General features: G+C 43.2%; 4 protein-coding genes across 4 annotated transcripts; 2 read left to right on the top strand and 2 right to left on the bottom strand.

Annotated features, from left to right (window-relative positions):
* The first annotated feature begins 28 nt into the window (after nt 1-28).
* LOC122132201 (serine/threonine-protein kinase D3) lies at nt 29-4,273 on the top strand. Its single transcript, XM_042707024.1, has 4 exons — nt 29-279; nt 516-783; nt 897-982; nt 1,178-4,273. The coding sequence occupies exons 2-4, from the start codon at nt 645-647 to the stop codon at nt 1,349-1,351; spliced, it is 399 nt and encodes a 132-aa protein (XP_042562958.1). The 5' UTR covers nt 29-279; nt 516-644; the 3' UTR covers nt 1,352-4,273.
* A 962-nt stretch (nt 4,274-5,235) lies between these two features.
* ndufaf7 (NADH:ubiquinone oxidoreductase complex assembly factor 7) lies at nt 5,236-10,441 on the bottom strand. Its single transcript, XM_042707023.1, has 10 exons — nt 10,131-10,441; nt 9,881-10,041; nt 9,693-9,773; nt 9,489-9,599; nt 8,338-8,551; nt 8,098-8,156; nt 7,840-7,953; nt 6,588-6,731; nt 6,064-6,237; nt 5,236-5,678 (listed from the first exon to the last, which is right to left on the bottom strand). Exons 1-10 carry the CDS (start codon nt 10,228-10,230, stop codon nt 5,454-5,456), a joined length of 1,383 nt encoding a protein of 460 aa, XP_042562957.1. The 5' UTR covers nt 10,231-10,441; the 3' UTR covers nt 5,236-5,453.
* Nucleotides 10,442-10,711: 270 nt separating this feature from the next.
* Nucleotides 10,712-18,331, top strand: cebpz (CCAAT enhancer binding protein zeta). Its single transcript, XM_042707021.1, has 17 exons — nt 10,712-10,972; nt 11,291-12,789; nt 13,136-13,364; nt 13,530-13,734; nt 13,868-13,956; nt 14,280-14,333; nt 14,627-14,729; nt 15,365-15,433; nt 15,516-15,582; nt 15,948-16,054; nt 16,151-16,211; nt 16,342-16,547; nt 16,733-16,771; nt 16,878-16,988; nt 17,250-17,320; nt 17,429-17,504; nt 17,853-18,331. The coding sequence occupies exons 1-17, from the start codon at nt 10,805-10,807 to the stop codon at nt 18,017-18,019; spliced, it is 3,321 nt and encodes a 1,106-aa protein (XP_042562955.1). The 5' UTR covers nt 10,712-10,804; the 3' UTR covers nt 18,020-18,331.
* LOC122132199 (protein CEBPZOS-like) lies at nt 17,630-19,356 on the bottom strand. Its single transcript, XM_042707022.1, has 4 exons — nt 19,265-19,356; nt 18,846-18,965; nt 18,505-18,549; nt 17,630-18,186 (listed from the first exon to the last, which is right to left on the bottom strand). The coding sequence occupies exons 1-4, from the start codon at nt 19,302-19,304 to the stop codon at nt 18,104-18,106; spliced, it is 288 nt and encodes a 95-aa protein (XP_042562956.1). The 5' UTR covers nt 19,305-19,356; the 3' UTR covers nt 17,630-18,103.
* Nucleotides 19,357-24,947: the final 5,591 nt, after the last annotated feature.

Below are 24,947 nucleotides of genomic sequence, written 5' to 3'. Positions count from 1 at the left end.
CATGCTTTTAGAAGTCATCAGTCCTGACACCACCTCTTTCCGATGAATCATTAATTCATAAACGTGTGTAGAATGAACCTACCTTGGGTTTTCTATAGCCTTAATCTAGATCATTAATCTAGATCTTGAACATAGCACTGTGATCATTTCAGCACTAACCCCTTGATTCTTTTCTTCCAGATTCTGGTGGCTCTTAGACACCTTCATTTCAAGAACATTGTCCACTGTGATCTGAAACCAGAGAACGTGCTGTTAGCATCTGCAGAGCCCTTCCCACAGGTGGGTGACAGCAGCCTCCAGCATGCCAAGAATGAACAGTGGACGTGGGTTGGACTCAAAGCTTTAAATCAATGTTATAGTGGAGCAGGAATAGAGATATATGAGATGGAAGGGTTGTTTGTGTTGTCTCGGGGGAATCACGGCTCTAACATCACAGATATAATTGATCAACATTTGTGACCTAGGAAGCCCTTAAAACGCAGCACTGATGAAACTCTCCTTCTTGGTAAACGTAGGTGAAGCTGTGTGACTTTGGCTTCGCTCGCATCATTGGGGAGAAGTCGTTCCGCCGCTCGGTGGTGGGCACCCCTGCCTACCTGGCCCCCGAGGTCCTCCGGAGCAAAGGCTACAACCGCTCCCTGGACATGTGGTCGGTGGGGGTTATTATCTACGTCAGCCTGAGTGGAACTTTCCCCTTCAACGAGGATGAGGACATCAACGACCAGATCCAGAACGCTGCTTTCATGTACCCGCCCAACCCCTGGAAAGAGACCTCTGTAGACGGTGAGGCGTCGCTGGAGGGTGCAAGTGGTTTTATGGAGAGACTTGATGGGACATAGATGCACTGTACGGCTTGGCCTTGAGTTTATTTGTTTACTCTTTATTTACTCTCACAGCAATCGACTTGATAAACAACCTACTTCAAGTGAAGATGAGGAAGCGCTACAGTGTTGATAAATCACTCAGTCACCCATGGCTGCAGGTAAGAGCCTCTTACGGCCAATTGTTACTCTGTGTGAGATGAGTGAATCTACTGGTTCACTTGCCTGGAGTGATGTTGGAGTTGATTGTGATGTTATACTCCTGCCCTGATTGTGAAGAAATATGAATACGTATCATTTTACACGTTTGTTATCTTACTACACTCCACTTCCTGTGGTCTTGAATCTTGAATCAGGATTACCAGACCTGGTTGGACCTCCGGGAGTTTGAGACCCGCCGCGGAGAGCGCTACATCACCCACGAGAGCGATGACGCTCGCTGGGAGGAGTATGCAAACGAGAGGAGCCTGCTCTACCCCAAGCACTTCATCATGTCTCCAAACCTGGATGACATGGAGGAGGACCCCTAGCTGTTGGGAGGATGAACTACAACTTCTCCAGCAATGGTTGGGGGAGGGGGGGGGACAGTTGATTTACCTCTGACTACTGGCAGAGCAGGTCCAGTGGTCGTACGGAACCGACCGCCTTTAGAAACTGTTTCTCAGAAACTTGGGGGAAAGAGATGTGGGGTCTTGCACCCATGTCCATGCCCTGCAGGCACCCAAAATAAGTCTTGTGCAGGGCTTTGGTGCTCATGGTGTATGCAACAGTGCCCTTACATGGGAAGTTGACAGACACAATGTGGGATTTTTCAGGTTGTTTCTTTTGTTTTCTTAAAGAACATTCCAGAGATTGGATGGGACACGCTCTCTCTCTCTTTCTGTCTCTAGTCTCTGCTGCCTTCTTCAGCTAGCCATAACACGAGTCTCTTGAGCCTGAAAGATAAACTTTGAGTGTTTGGGAACCCTCCTATTAGAGTTCATAAACATTTGCACTGCCATTCAAAACTATTGAAGGGCCCACAGCCTGGACCAAATCCAACAGCGATGGACGCTTGAGATTTTTAGCTTTTACCCGGCGTATTTTTCTTAAATCCTCGTTTTGTGTTTTTAAGATGTTCACCAAAACTACAAGTGATTTCAGATTGCTTGAAAGTATTTTGGAAAGAAACGTTTATATGGAACGGTTTTATGTTAGGCTATTAAACTGGAACACATAAGAAATGTATACGAAGTCTTAGATATTTTACATACTTCTTCATTGAAGCATAGTGGTCCTAAAATCTTTGTGTTGTAAATGAACGTTTGATCCAGTTGCCTTTGAAATGTAATTTCTTTCAGAGTCTGCTGGGTAAATCCACCCTCACTGAGACTTTTTTGTGTTTTGCTTTCTAAAGCTGAGAGTGTTTAGCATTTCATCCAAACGATAATCTTTAATGTGTTGATGCTGCTGGTGAAGCTTGTTGTAAGCAACCCCTCATGCCCTTGATGGATGAAGGAGCGTGAAAGAAGCCATTCAGCTAGTCTCCTCTCACCCAGGCTAAGCTAGATGAAGAAGTTGTTTGAGTAATTGTAAACACCTAGAAAACACCTGATACTAAGACGCGCTTCGCACACAGACATACACATATACACACACACACACACACACACACACACACACACACACACGGTATGCTCTGTCCAACCCCAAGATGGAGTATGAAGCATCAGCGCAATAGCTGTGTTTAGAGTCCCATCTCTAGCGCATTATATCTATGACAACCAGCACGATCCTGAGAAGACCCAAACCGTTGGGAGCAGCAGCTGCTGTAGTGTGGACCATCGGCCCATCGGCCAGCCGCCTCCCTCTGAGACGCCAAAGACATAGCACATGAAACAGAGAAAGAGTGGAGGAATGCCGATTCCCTTACAGTCCTGAGAATTCAAGCCGGATGCAAACATTTTCAGTTGTGTAATGTGTAACATTGCTAGGGGTTGTCAGGAGTTGTTGGTACAGGTCAAATATTTCAGGTCCAGATGCCTTTAGCACATGTTAATGGCCATGTACAGTTGAGAGTTTTAAAATGTATTTTTGTCACATGCAGGAGGCTTAAGTAACTTAGACACTCAGTGGAAGTTTGAATGAATGCAGTCTCTCACTATAGGCCTACAATCTACAGAAGGTTTTTAATCAAGATATATTTTTTCTACCATTCATGACCAAAATGTTTAGTTTTTTTTATTCTTGGTAATGTGACAGGTCTAAATGTTTCTGTGGATTATGTTCATTGATTTTATGTCAATTCTCTGGTCACACTCATTGTGAGGTGATTAGTTCGGATTTGAAGGACACAAGTGTTTTTTGTGTGAACCCATGAAGTGGCCACAGGGCTTCATCCTCCAGCGGGGTTTACTATAGGCTTCCACTCAGGCCCCAGCCAGTGCACATGAAAGGACTCTTAATGCCGAGATGCTACTGCCAATATGTGTACTTCTTCTCATTTCTATGCTGGTTGGATTCTGAAGACCACAATGCATCAGTGCAGTACTTGATCTATATTTTAATGTTATTTTCCTGTAGTGTGCAATCACTTCTAAATGAAATCCCTCATGCTTCGGTGATGGTTGATTGGCAGTCCGCTGATTGCATTGGCGCAGGAACTCAGTATGCCTTAAGTAGCGTGTTTGTGTCTGTGCACACAGATTCAGGTCCATATTGAGCTGGTATGAAGCATTTTTCCCAAAGTGCTTGTGTTCGCTATTATTTCTCTCATTGTGTAGCATCCACGTGAAGATCCTTTTGTAAGTCTGTTTCTAGTTTTTTTGTGTGTTTGGCCTACCTTCACTGATGCATTTGGAACAGATCCATCTGCCCTGGCTTTTTCAGATTTGACACTGATCCCTCAGTAAGCTCCAAATTCAACTTAAACATTACAGCAAGGCAAATGGAAGGTTGTGAGCAAAATGCTGATGTTATGTCTTAACTTTTACAAGAGCCCACTCCTCCACGCGGTTACAGTGCAGCAGTAATTTAAACATCCTCTTTCTTAGAGATCAGCAATAAATACGGAGGAAATGTAGGTTCTTCGACATTTTTGAGACCGTGTTTACCAGTGAAAGACTCCAAGACCCCAAAATGTGTTTTTTTTTTTTCTTCTTCTTCTGTGAAATGCAGACATTTGTAATTTGGGAGAGGGCCGTTTTATTGGATTACTTTGGGATTGTGGGGGCCTTCTGGAGCCATTCCTTTCATCTTGAACTGTGATTATAATTTGGGTGGATTCTGTCAGTGCAACTGACCACAGCTACCTTGTGAAGGATGCCATATTTATGTTTAAAGCACACATCTATGGGTGACAAAACTTCCTGAGAATCGTATGAAGCTCATGCTGCCACTGGATTGGCAGATGTCAGTGTTTTGTATGTTTTACTACTCACATATCTTAATAAAAACTGCCTCTTAACAGCTGATTCTAGGCTTGGTATTTGTATTGTTGGCTATAAGCAGAAAGGTACAAAGTATCCACTGGGGAGAGGACTGGATGGTGATTATAATGAGCTTCATAGGGAGGCCAAAGCTCCAGCTGCTGCACAGCACACTCACTGAACCCAGTTCAGAAGCCCAGAGGACACATCAGCAGGGCCGGCTCCTGGAGCGCCTCTCGCTGCTCCAGATCAGGGTCCAGCAATGCCAGGTCATAGGGTCATAACCAGGGGGGGGTTATTTTATTACCAAATAAAATAACTCCAGATATATCAAATGCAAGGATTCGTCCAGAGTTGATACAAGTTACTGTGTAGGTCCTACTGTGTATAATTCTGAATGACAGTTACTATAGCCTTAAATGTTTTACAACTGTATTTCAAGAACACAAAAGTCAGTCATAATATTGATATTAGAGAAATCTTTGTTTTGGTTTGTTGTCTGGGCGAGAGCTGGGGGGGGGGGGGGGGGGGGGGGGGTTACCAACACAAGCAGTTAAACAGCACACCTGCAGAGTGTTCCTGTGGCGTATTTACTCACGGTGCTTTTCCCAAAACCGGAGCCCTCGGCCGTCCACTCTGGCTGATTACTTTGGCGATCGGTATCGGCCGGCAGTAATCATATCTTTTAATTGCTACTGGAGCAGTAGGGAAAGCGCCTACTTCCCATGTAAGAACACATCAGTGAGTGCAGTAAGTGGTCTGCTGCCCTGCTCACACGAGATCACTTCCAGATGTGGAGACACCACGTGGCATATTAATGGTTTCTGCTCGTCGTACGAAGGGGGAGCGAGGGGAAGAGCAACAAAGAGGGGAAGAATGACATCCTCTAATGTCACTCCACTAACCTCTCTACCTTCGTGAGTTTGTATTCTCACCGTGTGCTTTACTGTTCTCATGGTATCACCCTCCCAACGGCGCATTTCTTATTACATTTCATGAATTGAAGCTTATCGTCACCGACGGGATGTTTTATTCCTGATACAACAGTTCTGAATATGAATTGTTTATATGGTTTTTGTATCGCACTGTCCATATAGTGTTTAAGGTGACTATGGACAGAACGACCAAACTCAATAAATCCATTGGATTTCCTTAATAAACACCTCAATGTAGTATTGGCTACTTCATTTTTCACATCGCTGTCCATGAATGTGCTCTTTTCTCCTCACTTGAGACCAAGCTCACTGAAGCCCGCCACGGGCAGAGGGGCCACTCCTCTGGTCCTCTTCATCCCCCCCCCCTCCTCCTCCTCTGGGGTGGCCAGCCGCCGGTGGTTCAGCAGGGCCAAGAACTGGAATCTCTCCCCCATCTTTTGGGGGTTCACCAGCATCTCGTAACCCCGGATGAGCTGGGTCCGGGTGGAGGCATCGGCACAACTCCTTAGCAGAACCTGAGGAGAACCAGAGCATGGCGGGGCGTTCAGATCTAGAACGGCAGCACCTCATGTTAAATCATTTTAACAGCGACGTTACCATGGCTGTACTGAATGGGAGAAGAGATGAAGACTTAATGGAGTGCTGACAGATACCATCATCCCTTAGTTCTCTTAACCAGACGCTAAATACCTGTGGCTACTTCCTTTGTCACTGCTAGAACTTTCTGAGAGTGTGCAAGAGAGGTTTACACCCCACAGTACCAACTGGCTTGTACTATCCTGCTTCATAAGTATATATGAAGGTGGTTTACATCCCTTTGGTACCTGAGTGATCTGCAGGCCCTACAGATGTGACCAGAGTTACAGTGTGTCAAGTTTCATACACATGAGTTTGTCTCACCTGCAGGCGTGTGTCGATGCCCATGTTCTTAAGGAAGTCTCTTTGAGACACGGGTCCCCTGCAGGCCACCATGTCTCCTGCTATTCGCCTCAGGTAGCTGAAGTCCACGTCAGCTGTAAGGTCAGCAGCACCAGGGTCAGTGAGGACATCGTGGAGCTTGTGTCCTCGAAACCCCTTCACGGAACAATCACATTTCAAATAACACCCGGGTTCAAATCATGATAATGGCATGACAGGACAACTTGTCTCAATGAAGCTCTATGCTGCGTACTGCTAAACTGAGGCTGTAGATTAAGCATACTTTGTATTCAGAAATGTGTCAGAGTCTTCCCCTATTACCAGCTCAGTAGCTGATAGTTTGTAGTGTAACTACAATAATACACTTGACAAACATTCACAAACACCGTAATAAAATATGTATATAATCAAAAGAAAGTTGGTCTTCATTGGACTTCTAAAAGATTTCTATTAACCATTGACAACATCCATGCCTTTCTAAAAAGTGAACTGTTTGAGGATCTTACTCTTAACGTATCTGTCTTCGTCCCATCATGCCCGTAGTCAGCGATCAATGCTGCGCCTCCGTGCTCCACGATCCGATTGGTCAGCTGCTGGATCACAATCCCGCCTTCAGGACAGACCTCAACGTGCTGCCTCTTCTCATCAACCTAGGAAGGAGGCAGAGAGATGGATTGGGTGTGTGTGTGTGTGTGTGTGTGTGTGTGTGTGTGTGTGTGTGAATGAGTGCCAATTGAACCTCATCAAGCACAAAGATGGCGACCAAGAGTGTGTCCCCTTTACCAAACGCAGGCCACTACACTCCTCGTGCAGTTCACACAATAACAGAGAGGAGTGTTTGGAGGGCTGAGGTCTCAAAAAGGGAACTGAAAACAAAACAACATCCTCTTGAGGACAACCATATTACATATCTATCCATCTGTCTAAATCCATCCATCCATCCATCCACCCCTTCATATAAACCATCCATCCATTCACTTTTTGAAATCCACATCATTAGGCCCAATTACACACAACTTCCATTCAAAAAAGAAAGGGGGGGAAAAAAAAAAACTCAGGATATGAGTGATGTGGGTAATGTGAGATTCATGGGTTGGCTCCAGGGCCGCCGAGGAATAAAAGACCTTAAAAAGAAGGGGCCTTCACCCCGCTGCACCCCGCTCATGATGTAAGACTTTGGCAGCCGGCTCAAAGTCCCCTGGCTTCTCCGGCGAGGCCAGATAAAACAGGTTTGTAATGTATATGTCGTCTAAACACGGCTAATAAAAGCCAGATGTGGTGACGAGTCTGATTGAGAGGGGAAATCTCGCTCTGAAGAGGCTTTGGGTTGTAAACGATTTGGGAGTGCAGCTGCATGCCCCGAGACGACGGAAGGATCACAACACACATCGGCTTTCGGGGCCAAGTCCTGTGGAAGCACTTCTTCGGGTAATAACATAAAATGCCCCCGAGATGATGAAACTGTAAACTAAATATTGAAACTTAAAGCGGTCACATACATGGGACGTGAGAATTTTCCCTCTTTTGGTCGGAGGCGCAGAAGCAAGTGAACCTCGCACTTTTGACAGACATCTACAGTAAACCGTTGACTTGGGAGCAACAAATAGGCTGTCTCCCCTGATTTCATAGCTTTATAAAAACACATAATGTAAATACTTCCTCCATATCTATTCAATCTTATTTATTTTTGCAGCTCGATGAACAGTGTGCTCAGTCTTGAGGTTGTTCACAAACATAGCTGTGTCCTGAGACACTCACCTGCATGAGGGCAACAGAGGCCAGAGAGGGAGACGGCAGCAGGACGAACCGCAGCTTGTCCACGGCGTCTGGCTCAATGTCCACCATCACCTCCCTCCAGCCCTTCTCTGTTTTCTGTTGGATATTACACAGAGTCAAAAACACGGTATCAGTAATTGTAACATGGTATTATTAACATATAGTAACATAACTGGATATAAGTGACTGGATAGAGTACAGATGATAGAGCATAAGCTCTTGCCTTTAGACTCTGCTCACCTGGAACTTATGAACGGGCAGGGCATCAAAAAACTCATGAGCAAGAAATATGCTGAAACCTGGTTGAAGATAAAAAAAATAGCACTCACAACACAGCAGCTCATTAGTTACAGACTAATGGTTCCATTTGGAACGGTCACCCATTCTGTGGTACTTGGGGCTATACTGGTGTAATCCCTTTAAGAAATCCCTACCACTTACGAAGACTAAAGGAGTTGGGGTCGGGCTAGGCTACCTCACCTTTAGGGACGTCATTGATCCTGCGGTACCAGGATATAGGCAGGCCGGTGGTGGTGGTCCCCGTGCGGTAGGCAGGCTCGTCTTCACTGGCCGACACCTGACTCTGGTCACCGGTAAGACACTGGGCCTGCACCTGGCTCAGTTTAGGACTGACTTCCACCAGGTGGACAGATATCGCTGCCCCAGCCAATACTGTTCCCAGCTGAGTGAACACCTAGGGCACAGATGCTCATGTAAAATATATATATATGTATATATGGATGCAAATCTGACACACATAAACTGCTGAGGAATAAAGAAGACCTCAAAGGTAGAGTTAACAGGTTAGGAAGACTTTTCTTCTGCTCAGTGGGGCACCAATTTTCAATTCAAAGGATAACAAGATAACCAGCGACCTCTTCTGGGCATACATTATATTGCAATTGTATTTACATACATTGTGATGATACTTTATCCATTACTTTTTCGTTGTGATGGCATATATGGTACAAAAAGTGTATCATGGTACACTGCATTGGTGCTGTAACTGATTGTTGCTGTTATTGAAATAACCTTTCTGGAAATGTGTTTGTTTCATTTTGTACACCTTGTCATACCTGTTCAGTGAGCAGGCAAAATATGATCTAAAATGATTTTTTTTCTAGATACATGCTCAGAAATGTCCTACAACAATGCAATGCAGACATCAAGAATATTCTTTAAACTATATAAATATATCTGTAAGAAAACAAAGCCATTTGCCAGATATTATAGTGGATGCTGTGTCCTTAAGGCAGTTACATCTGTGATATTCCAGAATGTATGCTTTGATAACACTGTGACTACAGACACAATCCCCTTGCAAAGTTTTAACAGGAAACCAAATATGGAGTTCATTATCTGTTCAAAATGTGAAGCCCCTAGCATGAAAACTTTTTGAGACAATAATTCCAAACTTCCCAGTCTGACTGTGCACGCACCAAAACTGGTCCTTTTCTCAGAAAGTATTTGATGCATCAAACTGAAATTATTATGAAATGAAATCAAGCTGCAAGTATTAGCTTGGAAATTTTCAAGGAAATCTGAGAACGGAACGGGGTGAACGGAGTTCTAACCTCAGTCGTACTTGCCCAAAGGAAATCACAACAGGCCCGTCACGCAGAAAAACTCACCCTGAGAATGTCACTGGCCAAGGAGCCTCTGCCAGGTCCAAACTCGACCAGCTGGAGGACTTTAGGTTTCCCAGCCGCCATCCACTCACTGACACACCAAATACCCATCAGCTGAGGAAGACAGGCAAGTATGAGCTGATACCACAGTTAAGTTATTTGTAGTTTGGGCAAGCTGTGAGAACATCAATTTAGGGAAGGCTCTACCTCTCCAAAGATCTGACTGATTTCAGGAGAGGTAATGAAGTCTCCATCAGCACCCAACATATCATTCTTTACGTAATATCCCTGGAAGGAGAGATACGTTTTTGAAATTGATAAAATGAGTAGTACAAGTTCAGTTATTCAAAGTTGGGTCAACAGCAGGTATACATAAGGTCCAAAACAGATTCTACCATAACGGGGTTGGTTAAAACTTCTCTCATGTATTCAGCAACAGAAATGGGTCCTGTGGCCTTGATTTTGGACGTGAGGTGTCGTAGCATCGAATGCCGGGGTGCCTGTTCCTGTGATGTTGAGTAGGAACAAATCCCGTTCAGCTGAAAGATCCATCCACCTACGAAAACAGTGGTTTCAATATACCTACTATAGTTTGTATATCTCATCTCTAAAAAAAATAAGTTTAATTTATTTCCAAAATCGTACCTTCAACTGAACTCTTCTTACCAAACAATCTCGGTGCAACTGACGGAGAGCGCAAAATCCTAACGCTATGTAAACCACATACTCTCGTGCATACACTCATTTTTTCGGTCGCCCTAGCGTCGACAGATAACTATCCAAGAAACAAATTAGTGAAAAGGGTTGTTGCCCTACATTTCATCACATTAAATATTAATTTAGCAAATTAAATACATTTTCCATCTTGTAAAATTATCATCTACGTTCTACCTTCTACAAGACTCTACATACACATGTCAACATCGCCCTTGACAGAGTAAAGTATATCTGATACCTGATTGGACTAGACTTAAAGATACTGGAGGAGGGCTTCCTGTAAAATCTTTGTTGGATTGGACATCAACAACGTTATGAACCTTGACCCTTACTTTTTTGACCAATCACAGAGAGGTTATTCCTGTTTGATAAAAAAAAATCAAAAATTAAAATACTTTATGCGTAATTAATCTGATAATAGAAAAGGTCACTAATTTGTACTAATAACTAAATGCTACTGTTAACAATACTGTCATTTGTTTGTTGAAACAATTTACCTTTTACAGAAAACAATCGTACTTTTATCTTCAAGGACCGTGAATGCTCACGTCTCCTCCTCCTGTTGGTAGCAAGCGACAGCAAAATCCCATGCTGTTGTCAGCATGGCTCCTAAAGGCAAGAGTCGAAAACTTAAAACAGTTAAAATTGTAGAGGAGAAAGAGGAAGGTGACGATGACAACAATGAGGTTGAGGAAAAAGCCGATGAGGCTGTTGAGAAGGATGATGAGGATTTCACCATGGAGGAAGTTTTACGCTGGGGGGGCACGAAAGTAAGAAAACGTGTTATCCCTATGACAATGTACAGCTAACATATCTTACCTGTCTAGCTAGATAGCTAACTGTTTCCAGCAATGTAGTTTGAATATTTTGTGTTTAGATAATTTTGTTAATTGTGTCATCTGTGTATTACAATCTCTTGTATTCCGAACAATACTGTCACGGGAAAAAAGACTGAATCGCCTATAGGGTTTAATACTGAATGCTAACGTAGCTAGCTAACTTTTCTTGGCTAGTTTACGTTGAGTGAACACATAATCAAACATCAAGAGGTAGTCAATTGAATAATGTACTTCTTTTTCTTTGACCAGGGTGACTACATCATGCTCTGTGGCATCGATGACTCGAAAGAGTTAGTAGGCGGTGGCAAGAAAGGTGCTATTGATGATTTGGAGGAGGGAGAGCTGGAGAAATTGATCAACAAGCTTGGCTTGAAAGCATATGCATCCCTGCAGACCATACCTGATGAGCTTGCGCCAAACGAGGATGAAATATCAGAAGTGAATAACAAAGAAAAGAAGAGTGATGCCAAGGATGCAAAGACTGTCGATCAAGAGGCAAAGGCAGGGGGTAAAGACGACAAAAAAAAGACAAACAAGTTCAAGGATGCCCCCAGCACCAGTGGGTCTGCTAAGAAGGTTAAACAGAATGCTAATGTGTTTGAGTTTAACCCCAGGACTTTGTTACTTGTAAAGCCAGGCGGCAAGTGGTACGATCAGGAGTACACATCCGAGACAGAATCCGTGCCACAGGTTGACTCACTGGTTGCCCAGTATAAAGCCCTGGCTCAGAAGCTGTATGAGGCTGAAGTTGGGGTCTACAAAAACAAAAAGAGTATGCAGAAGGGCGCCAACTCTGCCTGGATGAAAGCGGTTGTCTCCACGGGAACACTCGTTGACAGGATGGCAGCCATGACTGTTCTCATCCAGGACACTCCTGTTCACAGCCTGGAGCACGTGGAGAGCTTGGTCTCGTTCGTGAAGAAGAAGGGCAGCCGTCGGCAGGGCTTGATGGCTCTGGACACGTTGCGGGAGCTCTTGATATCCGACCTCCTCCCAGAGAACCGCAAGCTCAGGTCGTTCTCCCAGCGCCCCTATGACCAGCTCGAGGAGAGGGCCAGTGGCAACAGGGACGTCCGTGACCGCCGACTCCTCCTCTGGTACTTTGAGCATCAGCTGAAGAACATGGTGGCTGAGTTTGTGATTGCCCTGGACGGCGTGGCTCACGACACCGTACTGGCCACCAAAACCCGAGCTCTGACCACTGCCCACGAGCTCCTGCTCAACCGGCCGGAACAGGAGCGAGCTCTTCTCATTCAGGTGGTCAACAAGCTGGGAGACCCTGAGTTCAAAGTGGCCTCCAAGACCTCATACCTGCTGGAGACTTTGCTTCACAAGCATCCCAATATGAAGGGAATCGTGTGCTTAGAGGTGGAGCGACTCATGTTCAGGCCCAACATCAACCCCAAGGCCCAGTACTACAGCGCCTGCTTCCTCAACCAGGTCATCCTCAGCCACGAGGAGAGTGATCTGGCCAGCAAGCTCATCAGCATCTACTTCTCCTTCTTCCGTGCCTGTGTCAAAAATAAGGAGGTGGAATCTAAAATGCTCAGTGCCTTGTTGACGGGGGTCAACAGGGCCTACCCCTATGCAAAGGCCGGGGACGAGAAAATAAAGGAACAGTTAGACACCCTCTTCAAGGTGGTGCACTTGGTGAAGTTCAACACGTCTGTCCAGGCCCTCATGCTGCTCTTCCAGGTCATGGACTCCCAGCAGGCCATCTCTGATCGGTACTTTGTTGCATTGTACAGGTACGAACCCACACGTCTGCCAGTGTTTTTGTTTCATCTTACTCTTAAGCGCTTGGTATACTTCTGCGGACACGGTCTGCGTACGGTCTTAGGTTAACAATGGTACCAGATACTTGAGAGAACAATAGCTCTCTGTAGAACCATTTTGAAAGTTAACACCGAAGAAATTGATCTATAACATGCATTGGGTTTTGGCTATATTCTGTTTATGTCTTGTGTATAATGCGTTAATGAGTTTCTTATGTGTAAATGAGTTTTCATACATTTTTTGCCATGTTTTTCATGTTAAAAAATACTGTTTTTGGACACGCTTTGAATGCTAACATGTGCACGTTTGGTTCCTTAGGAAACTGCTGGACCCAGGTCTGGCCCAAACCTCGAGGCAGAGCATGTTTCTGAACCTTCTGTACAAATCCCTGAAGGCTGACATTGTCCTGCGACGAGTGAAGGCCTTCGTTAAGAGGCTGCTGCAGGTCAGCTGTGACCAGAAGCCCACGTTTGCGTGTGGTGCCCTCTACCTGGTGTCAGAGGTCATGAAGGCCAAGCCTGGCCTCAAATTACTCTTGGATGAAGGGGTGAGTTGTTTATCTTATCTGTTTATTTATTGTTTGTTTGTGTGTTTGATCATATTCTGGCTTTCAGTTTTATCATTGTTGATTAGACAGTGTGGCAGTGGACAGGAATTGTGGAACTGGTGTGTGTGTGTGATATTTATTTTTTTAACTTCTTTCTTTGGACAGGATGATGAAGAGGAGAAGTTTGAGGACCTTGCGGAAGATGACGATGAAGAGGAGAAGTTTGTTGATGCCGATAAGGTGGCCGATGCTGATACGGTGGCCGATGTCAAGGAGGATCAGTTAGAAGCAGCACCTGTGGTAGACAAGCCAGCTGCATCATTGGTAGACAAGCCAGCTGCATCATGGGTACACCATCGGAATTTGGAAGGTCAGAATTTGTATTTGTTGTTTTCTTTATTTGTTATACGCTTTATAGTAACTACTGAGACCTGATTTTGCTGTAAAAATGTATATTCTGTATGATGATGGAAAGTACCTTACATCTGTTCATTTCTTTTTAGGTGGAAAGAACAAAGAAATGTATGACCCCTTGCACAGAAACCCACTTTACTGTGGTGCTGACAGAACAACATTGTGGGAGCTCGAAAAGGTGAAGACATTTTCTAACATCTTAGCCTTAAGTGGGCCAAACCAGTGTTGACTAAATCATCTTATGGTCAAACTAATTTAGCGGTACATTTGTCAAAGAAAGGTGATTTACCTAGTGTTTAGTAACATTTTCGGTAGATGAATAGGCCCCTCATGATCTTAGTCAGAGCATCACAGTAATATGATAAATGGATGCTTTTGGGAAACTGAATCTACCAAGAAGGTACAAAAACAGTGATGGCTGCAAATGTTGGTAAAATTGTAATGCACATCAGTTTGTTGTATTTTTATTTTTATTCATTGCCTTATTTCCGTCGTCCTCAGCTGTCTTCACACTACCATCCCTCAGTGGCCCTGTTTGCAAAGACCATTCTGCAGGTAAGAGGCTGTTATACTTCACAGATGCCAGCTTTCGACACAACCAACACATGAGGCAGCTTATCAAGAACATCTGTTTAGAAGAGCCCAATATGTTTGATATACACTTACCTAGACTGGGGGAAAGTAGCATATTCTCAATATACAGCATATTTAAACACAACTCTTGGAATGTACTAAATGTGTGTTTACCCATTGGCTCTTGATTGGGTCCCAGGGGCAGTTCATTCAGTATACAGTAGCATATTCTCAATATACAGCATATTTAAACACAACTCTTGATTGGTTCCCAGGGGCAGTTCATTCAGTATACTGGGGACCCACTACAGGACTTCACTCTCATGCGCTTCTTGGATCGCTTCGTCTTCAGGAACCCCAAGCAGCTGAAGGGCAAGCGTAAGTCTGTCCACCGCTACTGTGTGTCCACCGCTACTGTCTGTCTGTCTGTCTGTCTGTCCACCTCTACTGTCTGTCTGTCTGTCTGTCTGTCTGTCTGTCTGTCCACCGCTACTGTCTGTCTGTCTGTCTGTCCACCGCTACTGTCTGTCTGTCTGTCTGTCCACCTCTACTGTCTGTCTGTCCACCGCTACTGTCTGTCTGTCTGTCTGTCCACCTCTACTGTCTGTCTGTCCACCGCTACTGTCTGTCTGTCCACCGCTACTGTCTGTCTGTCTGTCTGTCTGTCCACCGCTACTGTCTGTCTGTCCACCGCTACTGTCTGTCTGTCTGTCTGTCTGTCCACCTTTACTGTCTGTCTGTCCACCGCTACTGTGTGTCTGTCCACCGCTACTGTCTGTCTGTCCACCTCTACTGTCTGTCTGTCCACCGCTACTGTCTGTCTGTGTGTCCACCGCTACTGTCTGTCTGTCTGTCCACCGCTACTGTCTGTCTGTCTGTCCACCGCTACTGTCTGTCTGTCCACCGCTCCTGTGTGTCCGTCACATTTGGCTCTGTGCTGCTTTAAAGTACCTGAAAAAAAAAAACTTGCTCAGAAAATGTCTTAAATCCACCTGCCTCTCCATGTTCAACAGAGAACACAGATGCCATAGTGATGAAGCCAAAACAGAGGCAGTCCATGAACAATGTCCGCTCCCTCGCAGGTGAGTTTTCCAGTGTTCCAGGAGTTGTCACATCACCAACCTGGAGGTCCAGAACTAACTACCCTCTTTTTGTGATCCTCAGTCAATTGTGAGGAGTACCTTGCCAAAGACGAGAAGCAAATTCCTGTGGATGAGATCTTCTTTTATCGGTAAAAACACATTAGCTTGATCCTCTTTAAAAAAAAAAAATTAAAAAAAAATTCTGCTAAATTTGGCATAACTGCTGGGAAACCCAAATCAAAGGGTTGCTTTAGAACAGGTGTGTGTGTGTGTGGGGGGGGGGGGGGTGGGTGTGTGTGTGATTACAGTATGACATCACATTTGTCCTGTATATTCATCATAGACCCGTTCATGCCCTGTGTGTCCCTGTCACCTTAGAATAATAGAACAGTTCACGTGCTTGAGACAGATGAAATTGCCAGGTATAAACCAGACTGTTGTGTTGTTGAATGAATGTCATTTTCTTGGTAATATCTTGAGTTGAATGTCTGTCTGTCTGTTCATCTCATTCCAGGTTCTTCAAGAAGCGTGAGCAGGAGAAGCAGCGGAAGAAGCCGCGGGCCGAAGGAGACAACGAGAGCGTGGAGGATGTGGATGATGACGAGTTTGAGAGGGCGCTTGGTAAGCAGTGTGTGTGTGTGTCCGTGTCCGTGTACATTTGAACAGTCTGACAACAATTTTTGAATACATGTTCTGATGTGGTGTCTACCTCCTTAGATTCATATGAAGGGGACAATTACTTCCCTGACTTCAAGGACACTGACCTTGACTTTGCTGGGTAGGTTCATTTCTGAGTTTTGCAGCCTTTTTCAAGGTGACTTGTGTGCTACACATGTAGCTGTGATTACAGGATCAGTTGAATACATTTCTGTTTTTCCATGAACGCCTGCACTGACATTCTTTTGCAGCAACGTAAAGAAAAAGTCTGCAAAGAAGAAGGGTGAGGAAGCCTCAGACTCGGACCTGGAGTCAGACGATGACGATGGCCTGGATGATGAAGAGGTGTCTCTGGGTAGCATGGATGAGGAAGACTTTGGGGATGAATTAGAGGAGGAAGGAGGGGCTTTCATGAATATGGGAGGAGATGATGAAGATGATGATGACGACGACGCAGGTAGATAGTTCTGTTCCTCACCTGCCCACATGGCTTTGTAGTGATGTTGAATAGATACACAATGTATTATTTTACTTGAATGGCTTTTTAGAAAGATTATTGTTATTAAGCTAAATAAGACAAGCAACACAATCATTAGATGATTAAGTTGGGTAATGACGCATTGAACTATTTTTATCTTACAGTGCCAGAACTGGAGGAGGGTGACTTTGATGGATTAGAAGGTACGTTGTTATTTATCTGAACAGGATAAACGTAGTTCTGTAGTTTTTGTAGTAATGTAGTTTTAACACTCGATGAGGCTAACATCTCTTCTCTTCATTTTTGAAGACCTAGATGATGGCGATGATGATGATGATGATGAACCTCTAGAGGTCGCCAAACCACCCAAAAAGGGCAAGAGGAAATCCTCCGAGGACCTGGACTTCTCTGAAACTCTGGGTAGGTCTTTCTTTGGAGTTGAATATTGTCTTAAAGTGCTTAATTCAGCAGCTGTGGTCTTTAAACTAAAGGGCCAATAGGCAGCAATGCCTTAATGTTAGACGCATAATATAGACACGATATAAGTAATCCTGCCAAAGGACCATCTTTGACTGTACTCGTGTGCAGTCTCATTCAGTCCCACTGTTTGAAAACCCACACCACTACATGTCTTCATGAATCTATTTCACCTTTGGATGTGCTTTTTGTGCCAACGGATAGATTCAGGATCCAAACCAGCGAAAAAGAAGAAGGGGAAGAAGGATAGAGCTATTTTTGCCACCGCTGAAGAGGTGAGTTTATAAAAGTGTGCAATATCAGACATTAACCACTGAGAATCTCTTCTTCTTGATAATCAGGCTTGTTTTGACACTGTACTAAAACTGACGTTTTTCTCTTAGTTTGGGGATCTGCTGGACGACAATGCAGACTTTGATAACACTGGCATTAATGCCATGGCCAATAAGGACAAAGCAAGTAAGTAACTGACAACTGTGTCTACTATACATGCTGAAAATAATGTTTACAAAATGATTACACTTCAGTCAGTGACTGAATAATAAGTCTTTATGTCTGAGACAAACACACAAACACAAATCAGAGAAAGTGAATTCATTTATTAATCTGGCTAGATTCTAGCCACGAATAACTGCCATGGTCAGTGGCAGTTTGATGTTCATTCCCCTCCAGTTCCCACTGTTCACCACTAGTAGTCTCTCCTGAGGCAACTCAAGAAGTGAAGGTTGTTTCATGGTACTTAATTAGTACCTTGACGAGCTGTTTCTTAGAACTGCACTTCATGTTCTCCCTTCCTTTGTGCTCTAGGCGTCAAACAGCTCAAATGGGAGGCCAAGCGAGATGACTGGATGAATGACCGAGATGTGAAAACCCTTCGCAAGAAGAAGGCCACGTTCAATAAGAAGAAGGCATTTGGCAAACCCTGGATGGGCAAGAGGATGGGTGGGAAAAAGAAGATGGGTGGAAAAAAATAACCGCGGCACAAATCATGCCCACCTAAAACATTAGGAGACTCCACAGGTTTTTTATTTTGTTCTCCAACCAACCATCTTTGGTGTCTATTCCTTCTTGGCGGACCAGGCCTCTCTGTCTGTTTCCCGAATCCCATAGACTCCTGCCCACTCGTTGGACTTGTAGTATGCTGCAGAAAGAAGGAGTGCCATTTATAGAGCAAATCATGTTCAACACAGCCTGTATTTAACTAACATGTTCCCCCTTTACAGGTAAATTAAAGAGTGTTTGATGTTTCTATAACTGTAAAAATAAACTTTTAATATTTCTTTTAAGAGATCTGATTATTTTAGTGTGCTGAGGTTAGCATTTTTTTTCAAAGAGCTTGCCACCCCTAAACTTGTTTAAATTATGATTGACTGAGTACCTACAAGCTTTTAAGTAAAGTGAATTCATTTTATTTTATTCACAGAGTTGATAGAAAACTATTAAGTGGGAAGTTGCTTACCCTCCAGAACGGATGGAAGTCTTCTGTCCATTTTACTCCTAAAATCTGTAAAAAGATTTCACAACATAATGTTGTGTGTAATCAAGACCATGCATTCGTAACGTACATTAAAATTGCTGACGGGCAACTAAGGAGAGCATTTAAATTGCTTTCAGTCATGTAATTCTTCAGTCTTTGAATGTTAGCATCTGTGTGTCTCAAAGGTTACTTGATTACAGATAGGGGGGAAATCATGTGTCAGGCTGAGCATACAGCACAAATGTGATCTTATTAGATCGTGAAAGAACTGTGATCTTATCAAAACGGTCTATTCCAATCAATCTCGCAAAAGATACCCTTACCTCGACTTGAGTTCATAGCATGAAATAAACCGTACACTCCAAATACAGCAGCCAGTTCAAGGAACAAAACTCCCTTGAAGACTTTCCGAGCAAATGGTTCCCTTGGTCTCGGTGCCATCTCTAAGGAAGGTAAAATAATTATACATAATCAACTCTGATCTTTTGAATGATGACCTGCATGTTAGAAAATTCAATTACGACCTGTGCAGTGCCCGTCTTAGTATCTAAGTATCTATAAATGATCCACTGAGCTGCTAACTGTAGTTAGCCAACATTCGCCAGACGAGCCAGCTTCACTATCAAGAGCCTGCAGCTCTGATCACTTATTGACACCTGATAAAGACATATTCTACTTTTCATATTCATTTACCCAAACGATCATTACTGACACGTATAAGCATTTCATACACTTACACTACCTTCTTGCCCTTGTGTTAAGATGCTTCTTCTGCAGGTCATACATCTCGTGTAGGATAAGTTGGTCACTGGTTAAACAGTGCCACCTTATGGAATGGAGGTTGACAGTTAGGCTAAAGCTAGAAAACCACTATTAGAACATTTTACTCATTGGCTGACTCAAGACAGTGCGCTATAAAATCATTGACTGACAATGACTAGATCTGCAAAGATTTTGTAGAGAGCCCTGGAAGTGCTTTTTGACACGTAAAATGAGCATTTAATTAAAACTGTCTTGAAGAACCGTATTTGTTCGTGCAATTAGTCGCCTGACTGGGGACTATAGTTCATGGATAAAAACTATATCTGTTTCGCCTAAGTGTTTCAGATAATTATTTGCATAGTGCAACATGCCATAAATGTAATTTTTTTGATTGAGGAATGCAATGATTAAAGGAAATGTCTTTAAATAATGTGTTCCTTACATTTTTTTCTTCTAAAATAGTCTACTGTGTAATATTGTTTCATTTAAGCTTACGTTTTTCAATTCTATTGGTCTCTGCACACGGTAGTCTAGAAAAAGAGATCCTCTGACTCCCTGCTCACATGTATGTAGGCTGTATTCAGTGAGTTCAGCATGGTGTGATGTAATGGCGATTTGATAAAACACCTGTAAGGATTCTAACTTTGCCATATCTGATCTAGCTCATGAAAGCGTTTTTTTCAGTGTCCTGGCTTGCAATCCAGTCAAAGAGACCACATTATCTCGCCACGAGGTGTCACTATTATTATTTATTTTTTGTTTTGTTTTATTTGTGCCAATTTCTGACTGCATATCGGTTTGAAGTGAACTGGTATAATCACACCCCACCCAAAGCAGCTTCACATGCTGCCAAATCTGCTTTCTCACTTTATCTCTCTTTATCCCTGGCCTACCACCATGCAAACAGGCTATATTGGAGATTCAGAAAGTAAACTCAGCTGTGATGTAAGCAGGAATGTCCGTTAGAGGAAAGCTCTCACGTGAACACTTCTAATTTCATCATGAGGTTAGCCTTAAAGTGGTGGAAGGCCACCCACCAATTGCTGTTTGAAGAACAGTGATAGGGATTTCCCATGATATGCCTGTCTGTCTGTCTGTCTGTCTGCAGCTCTCTGTGTTAACCGGAAATAGGGTGTCCTGACACAACAGTACGGTTGTCATATTATTTTACATATATTTTAATGTTTGATCTTTGTTTCATAGTTTCAACATTTGAAATCGATCATTATTATGCATGACAGATGGCTTTACCTAGTCCCTGTATGCTGCAATGAGTAAGATTCAGTCAAGTAAATATATTTTTGCTTAAAGATAAAGACAATCATTCAGAATTTAGATAGGATCATCTGTGGCTTATCTTATTTCATTACTCTATTGAATGATGTTCTTTCAAGGCTGTGGCCATCTTACTTTGGTCTTGAAGAATGTATCACTGGCATGGTAATCAACTACACATTTATACCGTCCGACACAACTACACTAACCTTGATCACAGCTTTACAGAAACTGGCAGTACACCAGAGTAATATAGATCTTGAAGCTCCTTTGTAGAACACAAAATTCTTTAAAATTGTTATGTCTAGAAAACACCTATAAGGGGTTGCATTCAGACTTTCTAGAGATGTTAAAAGGACATAGCATGAGAGTCAGAGCGGTCCACATGTTTAATTACCCCAGCTGTGTGGGGGGCTCCAGTCATTCTCATGCTCTCTGGAATTTCACAGACCCTGGACCACTCTCACTTCCTGCTGGCCTGCCGGAATACACATACACCCTCCCTGAAAGGAGGAGCGGGACGCTGAACTCTTAACTAAGTGACAATATTTGTTCACCTGAAATACACACAACATCTGGCCCCTGAGGGGGTCGTCGGGGAGAGGGAAGGGTCTGCTGAAAGGGAAAAGCCCAGGAAGTTTTGCCTGTGCTCCGGCCCCAGACTGCTGTTTCCCAGCCGGTGGCTCTATTGTACCCTGTCAGGGAGCTGGTAGTGTTTGCCTGTAGCAGCAGGGGGCTGATGAGGTGCTAATCGGAAGGGGTGTCTATGCCAACGCTCTCCACAGCAGTTAGCCTGTTAGCTGTCAGGGCCTGTAAAAGGAAGGATTTATAAGGTCCCTGGTCAGGGGAGAAACACATATTGGACACACATTGTTTGCTGGCAGGGAGCTTTGTTGTAAAGCTGTGAGGGAAATGGAGCACTTGGTAAGGGCAATTGAAATGTTTTAGGCCCTGCTGTTTCACAGGGGACACTACAGAAGGGAACAGAGAGGAAGAATGCAGCAGGGTGAAACATCGTTCTCGGCACCGCTCGCTTCAAGCATTTCTTTCTTCTTGACAGAACCGCCAAGCAGATATATTTAGAATCAAGCAGGCAGCTAGTTTTAATTGGTATGCTGTTCTGAGTGTCCATGTAATTGGCTATTGTTTGTTCTGATGTGTGTTCAATCTGTGTGCTGATTAAAGTCTGAATGCATAATAACATGGCAGATGAGCAGAAGCACCACAAAGCAATTAGAAACTCCACCTGTCTGAACCTGACTCACAAGGATCCAAGCGCATTTCATTCAAACACAGCTTTTGTGGAAAGGAAATTGGGTACAAATGGTTTAACGGTATTGTGAAATTGTGCACAAATATAAGTATATAACGGCTATTTGCTCCATATGATAAAATATAGTAAATATACTAGGCCTATATAGTGTTGCATCATGTTTTAAAAACATTATTTCATGATCAGTTATCAGGAAAGCATTATTATGGAAGCTTTGAGTCAGAGAAGATCCATGTTGGAAGCCTATGATCAGATCCATCAGATTCTCTGAGCATCACACAAAGCAAATGCAACACAGTCAAACTGCTCATTGATTAGCATTCCACAGAATGCTTTTGGAATGTATGGCAACAGCCCGTGTTTGTCCAGCTCCTTAACCCTTTCCTGGTCTTGTTTATGGCTCGCCGCCGACACAGGTGGTCCAGAGAAGAGTAGTAACCCACTCCCCCCGGGCCAGTCCTAAAACCCAAGACCCCACAATCCCTTTCACCTAAGGCTTGTGTACCTTCCCAGTCACGCTGTCTTTCAGATTCATCTCCAGGTAAACACAGTGTGACTGTCCGCAAACCTGAGACCAAACAGGCGTTGTCACAGCTGTGCTGGACGGAGACGGCTCTTCCCCAGCCCTGTGCTGGCATGTTTGCTGTCCCTATTGGTGGTGGGAGACAAACATTTTCACTTCACTTTCTGACTAGAAAGGCTTGCTATTAATTTTTCCCTTTGATGAATCACCGGCTTAACCTTTTAGCCTTTTCTTGTGTTACTGTGGTTGTCCTGACGGCACTGTCTTCTAATTAAAGCTGGTTAGTACCTTTTATGGCTCGAACGGAAATTTTCCCCAGGAAATTGAGGGATTTCTAATACTGAGATTTAAGGGAACTTTGAACATTACACAAAAGAGCACAGTAACAACCCACTTCTATAAAAGCAGTTGGACTTGCTGCTAATCTTTAGTAATAATCATCTATTCAGACTATTCATCATTTATTCAGACAGTCCAATTATTTATAGTTTACACTGAGTGTGGCTACATGAAAAAAGAACATTTGGAAGGGGCTAAAATGGACTGTTAGACTTATGACCATTAATATTCAGCTGTAATGTTTTCAACCAGCAGTAATATTTTGGCCATAGTAATATTTAAATAGCCAGTGGAGTGATCTGTATTGTGGCTGCATTTGCTTAATGTCAAATTCTCAAGAATCACTGATTTGCAATTGGAACTTACCCCTATTTGAGGCTAACTAGGTTTTGCAATACAATTCATTTTTTAACTGCCGTACTTTCAGAATATCAGAATATTCAGGATATCACAATATGTGTTTATTGTTGCAAGCCATATGTCACATAAAGCTTCATTACTGGAATATACAACAATGAATGGTGGTCTGCCGTTAGGGCCAATAATGCGACGGTGCCAACAGGAATCAATTTGCTCATGCATGTTTCAAAAACACACACGCACACATATTGGGCTGTAACACACCAAAACCAATTAACAGTTTGCTCTATAAGCACGGTGTCTTTACAGAAAAAAGAAAATAAATATAAAGCCAGTGTGCTGCATGTTACTGATTTGCCTTAGCATACACTTTCGCAAATGGCGGAGGCCTACAGTTAGTTCAACGTGCTAGACCTGGTTTAGACGACACGAATAAATAAGCAGAAAAATAAGGTGAATGCTTAAAGATTGCTTAAAACATCACCACTAGTAACCTTCCGTTGTCTTTAGGATTTCTCTGGAGTGCTTTTCACATCGCTTACTGTATGTGTTTCCGCACGCGAATGTGTAACGTGCAAATACATTAGCAGTGAAACAGCACCATTACTTTCACCTCAGCAAAATCTGCTTGTTTTTCGAGCCTGACGCTATCAGCAAGGGCCGCTGATATCCATTTCATCTTTGGTGATCAAACACATTAGATAAACCTTTGCTCATTTAAAACCAAATATCAAACAAACAGTCAGACAAGTCAATAAAATGCTTTGGGGCGCATGTGTGCAGACATTGCCCTACATCTGATCCTTGATCACACGGCCTCTGTTACTCTGCAATAATATTTTTGCACGGATTAAAGCCATCTAGCAGCAGGCACTACACTTATTTCAGTGACTTTATTAATAGGCTTACCTAATTGTAATGTTTAAGTCTGTCTCATTTCCAAAAGCAGGAAGAAAAACTATTGAATTGTAGGCTTGTTATTATATAATAATAATAATAATAATAATAATAATAATAATAATAATAATAATAATAAAACACCACCCCTAGGACACACTGTTCTGTTTTTGTTTGCTCATGTTTCGAAAGAGAACTCAGCGTGCTGAAATGTCTGGTCATCTGTTCCAGTAGCGTTCATTGACATACATTTAAGCTAATTTCAGTGGAGGATATCTTCGATATTTCTTTAAGCTAGAAACACAGGTCCGCCTCGATCGAGATGAAATTCACGAAAAATGTATTTTGAAAAATACAGTTTAGCATCGAAATAAAACATTGGACAATTTTAATTATTTCCCACTTTATGCTGCAATGTGGCCAATTTACTCTGTAACAAATCGAAAGGAAATGATCTTTAATTACGTATGTATATGTTACGAAAGAAAATGATGTGGTCTCAACACATTATCGAGACCACACTCATCGACAAATAAAATCCACATTCCTTCAACTAGAAGAAGCACAATGACAGGCTACATGACACAATGCAAAGTCCTTGTAGTCTAAGTTCTTTTACTCTCTTTGTCTTGAAAGAAAACAATCAGATTTGCCCTAATGAATCTTTTCAAAGTGGTTGTTCTTTTTAGCGAGCGCAGGTGTACAATTGGGAGTCTTGGCGAGGGGTCTTGTGCCTAGGTGTGAGGAAATTATTCAAATAGGGCTGAGAAGGAGTGCGGATTGGAGAGCTGCGCACAAGTCCTGTGCTTCACCACAGCACGGCTGGCTGCTAACGTCACACTCGTATCCTTGTCACCAGCGGTGTAGCAGCCTACGCAAAGGTCTGTGCGCAATATACGAACGGATTCCTGCCCTAGAGAGAGCGCAGCAAGGGACGAAGGTTTTCCAGTGGCTTTACAAAGTAACTTTCTCCGAAGAGATTGTCGGGGATTTATT

This window comes from Clupea harengus, unplaced genomic scaffold, assembly GCF_900700415.2.
Source record: "Clupea harengus unplaced genomic scaffold, Ch_v2.0.2, whole genome shotgun sequence".
Lineage (NCBI taxonomy): Eukaryota > Metazoa > Chordata > Actinopteri > Clupeiformes > Clupeidae > Clupea > Clupea harengus.
This window is presented reverse-complemented; position numbering and strand designations above follow the sequence as displayed.

Coding starts and splice junctions, on each gene's coding strand:
- cebpz (XM_042707021.1), top strand. CDS start 10,805: ATGGCTCCTAAAGGCAAGAGTCGAAAACTTAAAACAGTTAAAATTGTA. Junction 16,548..16,732: donor TGATGATGACGACGACGCAG/GTAGATAGTTCT, acceptor TTTATCTTACAG/TGCCAGAACTGGAGGAGGGT. Junction 16,772..16,877: donor TGACTTTGATGGATTAGAAG/GTACGTTGTTAT, acceptor TCATTTTTGAAG/ACCTAGATGATGGCGATGAT.
- LOC122132201 (XM_042707024.1), top strand. CDS start 645: ATGTGGTCGGTGGGGGTTATTATCTACGTCAGCCTGAGTGGAACTTTC. Junction 784..896: donor GAAAGAGACCTCTGTAGACG/GTGAGGCGTCGC, acceptor TTACTCTCACAG/CAATCGACTTGATAAACAAC. Junction 983..1,177: donor TCAGTCACCCATGGCTGCAG/GTAAGAGCCTCT, acceptor ATCTTGAATCAG/GATTACCAGACCTGGTTGGA.
- ndufaf7 (XM_042707023.1), bottom strand. CDS start 10,230: ATGAGTGTATGCACGAGAGTATGTGGTTTACATAGCGTTAGGATTTTG. Junction 9,600..9,692: donor TCAGTCAGATCTTTGGAGAG/GTAGAGCCTTCC, acceptor TGTCTTCCTCAG/CTGATGGGTATTTGGTGTGT. Junction 8,552..9,488: donor TGGCCAGTGACATTCTCAGG/GTGAGTTTTTCT, acceptor TCTGTGCCCTAG/GTGTTCACTCAGCTGGGAAC.
- LOC122132199 (XM_042707022.1), bottom strand. CDS start 19,304: ATGACCTGCAGAAGAAGCATCTTAACACAAGGGCAAGAAG. Junction 18,966..19,264: donor CTTAACACAAGGGCAAGAAG/GTAGTGTAAGTG, acceptor TACCTTCCTTAG/AGATGGCACCGAGACCAAGG. Junction 18,550..18,845: donor TGCTATGAACTCAAGTCGAG/GTAAGGGTATCT, acceptor ATCTTTTTACAG/ATTTTAGGAGTAAAATGGAC.